A 3,306-nucleotide genomic window follows, 5' to 3' on the forward strand; every position below is an offset into this window, starting at 1 on the left:
AAAATAAAAAAAATGAAGATGATGCTAAATAATACCTAAAAATATGGTTTGTAAGTATTTGGCACATCCAGCCCATGGTTGAGGATAACACTTACGTGCAAATTATCTTTGACTTTTGCAAAGGCCTCTCACATTTTATTTATCAATCAATTTGAAGCTCAGATATTATTCTACTTATTATTTTTTAATACAGTATGGACAAGAAGATAATAATGTTACATAGGCTCTATTTCTTTAATTAAAAAAAAAGAAAAAATATAAATTATTGAAAATTCAGATTTAATGAGCTAGATTTGGCTCAGAACAAGTCTAAACCATCTTGATGGCCCCAACAGAACCACTTTTTGAGCTTTTTTATCAAAAAAATCTAGACGAGATAGAAATTTTTTATGCACGATGGGTGGTGTAGAAAATCAAATATAGAGCGCATCGTCTTATTTAATTGATCTATATATCATCATTTTTTAACACGCATTTAATACCTGCAGTTTTATTTTTTTGTTTGAATTTTTGAATGATTAAAATATTTCTGTTATTTGAAAAAAATTATAACATTGTATGTTCATATTATGACATCTTGTATGCAGAAAGTTATAATTTGATACATATATCATAATATATCATATAATATTATAATTTTTTCAAATATATGGATATTTTCATCATTTAAAATTTTCAAACAAAAAAGTGGAACTGTAGGTATTAAATGCTTGTTGGAAAATGATTGGACAAAAATGTCTCTCCTATATTATTATATTTTATATGCAAAAAATTATAATTTGACGTAGAATGTAATGATATATAGGATATCATAATTTTTTGAACCATATTATAACATCTTGTACGTAGAAAATTATAATTTGATGCAGAATATCAAATATATCATAAAATATTATAATTTTTTTAAAAAACTATATTTATTATTTAAAATTTTAATTTTTAATTAAAATTTTAAATAATAAATATATATTGAAAAATGATAGGTATATACACCAACCGGAGTGCACGCTACCTCAGATTTTCTTGCCCGCGAGCACCGACTTTCCTTGCGGCGATGATGCCGGTACCCCCCGAGCCGAACCTGACCCCAGAAAGACGGCATCTAACGAACGTCTCAGATCTTAAGTATTTACATCCTACGGTCGATGTTCGTTACTCGTCCTCTATATATTAGGCTCTCGCTAGGGTTTCCACTCTCATCTCGCTGCTGCTCCTTCCCTTCCTCTCAAGCGTCGGCTGTTTCTAGGGTTCGAGGCGCTCCTAGGTTTTCGACAAGATGGTCAGCCTTCTCTTTCTCTCTCCTCGCCTTTGTATTTTCAATTGTTTTTTCATCTAATGCTTATAGATTTTATGCGCTGAATCTTCTGTGGATCGGTTTCTGTTCAGTCTAATTCTTCTGCTTGTCTTCACGATCTGTCACCTTAGACCGAATCGTATTCTAGGGCTTTAAAATCTGAGTTTTGATCGTGTTTTAATTGGATATTTTTGAATTATTTATTTCTTGTCGCTATGGGTTTTATGATCAAACCCTTTACTTCTAATGTCCACGGATTCAACTTTTTTGTTAAATTTTAATTGGTGCTTAGGTTCTTCCGAACGATATTGATCTGCTGAACCCACCAGCTGAACTTGAGAAGAGAAGGCACAAGCTAAAGCGGCTCGTGCAGTCTCCGAACTCATTCTTCATGGTAATCTCACTTCCTAGCAATCAAATTTGTGTTTTGTATTAATTATTGTTTTTCTAACCATCTCTTCTTTGGTGTCTGTTCTCATCCAAGGATGTGAAGTGCCAAGGTTGCTTCAACATGTAAGCCTCATTTTGCCCCTTTAAAGTTAGATTCTGTATCTATAAAAAGATGTGATCTTTCAAAGGAATCAGTTTTTGAGTTATTAGATCTTTTTAGCTTGTGTGTGGTACCCTAATTTGAATATGTTTTGTTTGTTGCTGCAGAACTACTGTTTTCAGCCACTCGCAGACTGTTGTTGTGTGTGGTAACTGCCAAACAGTGCTCTGCCAGCCGACTGGTGGGCGTGCGAGGCTTACCGAGGGATGCTCCTTCAGGCGGAAGGGGATTGAGGGGGTCTGTTCTAGCTTACCGACTCTTTCGTTATGATACCCCAAGGGAATCAGATCTTGTGATTAGAGTGTCGAATTATTTCTCTCTCGAGCAGAAGGTTAAGATCGGTGATTTTGTTAGTCCAGGAATGCTTTATATTTGTCAGCAATCTTTTCACATATGAGACAACATTGATGGTGTTTAGTTCAAGTCTGTTTTTGGATTGGAATTTCATCTCTTGATGCTCTGTCAGGAAGTGGTATGATGTTTTCCATGAGATAAATGCGTCACTTAACTTGTTTAAACGGATTTTTATGCAATCACAGTTAGTTATTTGTTGCTAGTTTTCTTTTTCCAAATTGAATATAGTAAGGGCAACTACTGAAGATCATTATTAGGGACGAAATTCAATCTCTTATTTATTTAACTTGTCATCTGAATTTTCTAACTGAGGACTTTATTATGGAAACAGGTGATAGGTGTAATTGTTGTTTTACTATTATTATTATTATTATTATTCTTTGATATATGTTTTTGTGAAGTTTGATCATGCTACCTTGCCAGAGGCATGACTTGATGGATGAGTGTTGTTTTTGGATAAATCTGTTGTTCTCATGATCTTTGTCATTTCATTGAAAACCAGCTCAAATCATGGGCACACAGTTGAAGTTTTTTCATTATATTTGTTGGGTATAAATAATCCCAGCCGAAGTTCGTAAGAGGCCAATCCTCTCAGGATTCTTCCGGCTTTCGATCTTGTGCGGCGTCTTTCTGAACTCCCCCGATCGTTCGAGCTTCCACAGTACCGTCCGGACTCCTTTAGCAGTCGATCTTCCACAGTGTCCTCCAGATTCCTCCAACGGACGAACTCCTATTGTGCCATCCGGACTTCTCCAATAATGAGCTTCTTTATTCATCAATTGGACTGCTTCAAATGCTCTCTAGGCTTCACTATCAGCTGATTTTCTACAGTGATCGATTACTCTCTGAATCTCTTTTAGATTTCTTTCAATCACGATTGACTATACTTCGAGCTTCTTTCGGACTTCGTCAATGTCCGAGCTTCTTCAGCAGTCGGATTTTTACTCCGAACTCCTATTGCAAGCAGACTTCATCCGAGCTTCTACGATAAGCAATCTCCATCCGGACTTCTACGGAAATCGATTTCCATCCGAGCTTCTACAGTAAGCGGTCTTCTTCCGGACTTCTACAAGAATCGAATTCCATCCGAACTTCTACAGCGGTTGGA

The 3,306-nt window shown here is 35.7% G+C and overlaps 1 protein-coding gene across 1 annotated transcript; it reads left to right on the forward strand.

The window, feature by feature from the left end:
- Positions 1–1,036: 1,036 nt before the first annotated feature.
- Positions 1,037–2,400, forward strand: LOC105035175 (small ribosomal subunit protein eS27y). The gene is made up of 4 exons (XM_010910623.4): positions 1,037–1,279; positions 1,587–1,688; positions 1,779–1,807; positions 1,952–2,400. The coding sequence occupies exons 1-4, from the start codon at positions 1,277–1,279 to the stop codon at positions 2,112–2,114; spliced, it is 297 nt and encodes a 98-aa protein (XP_010908925.2). The 5' UTR covers positions 1,037–1,276; the 3' UTR covers positions 2,115–2,400.
- The last annotated feature ends 906 nt before the right edge of the window (positions 2,401–3,306 follow it).

The sequence above is a fragment of the Elaeis guineensis genome, unplaced genomic scaffold, assembly GCF_000442705.2.
Source record: "Elaeis guineensis isolate ETL-2024a unplaced genomic scaffold, EG11 Super_Scaffold_1000033, whole genome shotgun sequence".
Taxonomy (NCBI): Eukaryota; Viridiplantae; Streptophyta; class Magnoliopsida; order Arecales; family Arecaceae; genus Elaeis; species Elaeis guineensis.

Excerpts from the sequence above, each read along its gene's own strand:
- LOC105035175 (XM_010910623.4), top strand. Across the intron at positions 1,689-1,778 it reads CTCCGAACTCATTCTTCATG|GATGTGAAGTGCCAAGGTTG; the intron begins GTAATCTCACTT and ends TTCTCATCCAAG. Across the intron at positions 1,808-1,951 it reads TGCCAAGGTTGCTTCAACAT|AACTACTGTTTTCAGCCACT; the intron begins GTAAGCCTCATT and ends TTGTTGCTGCAG.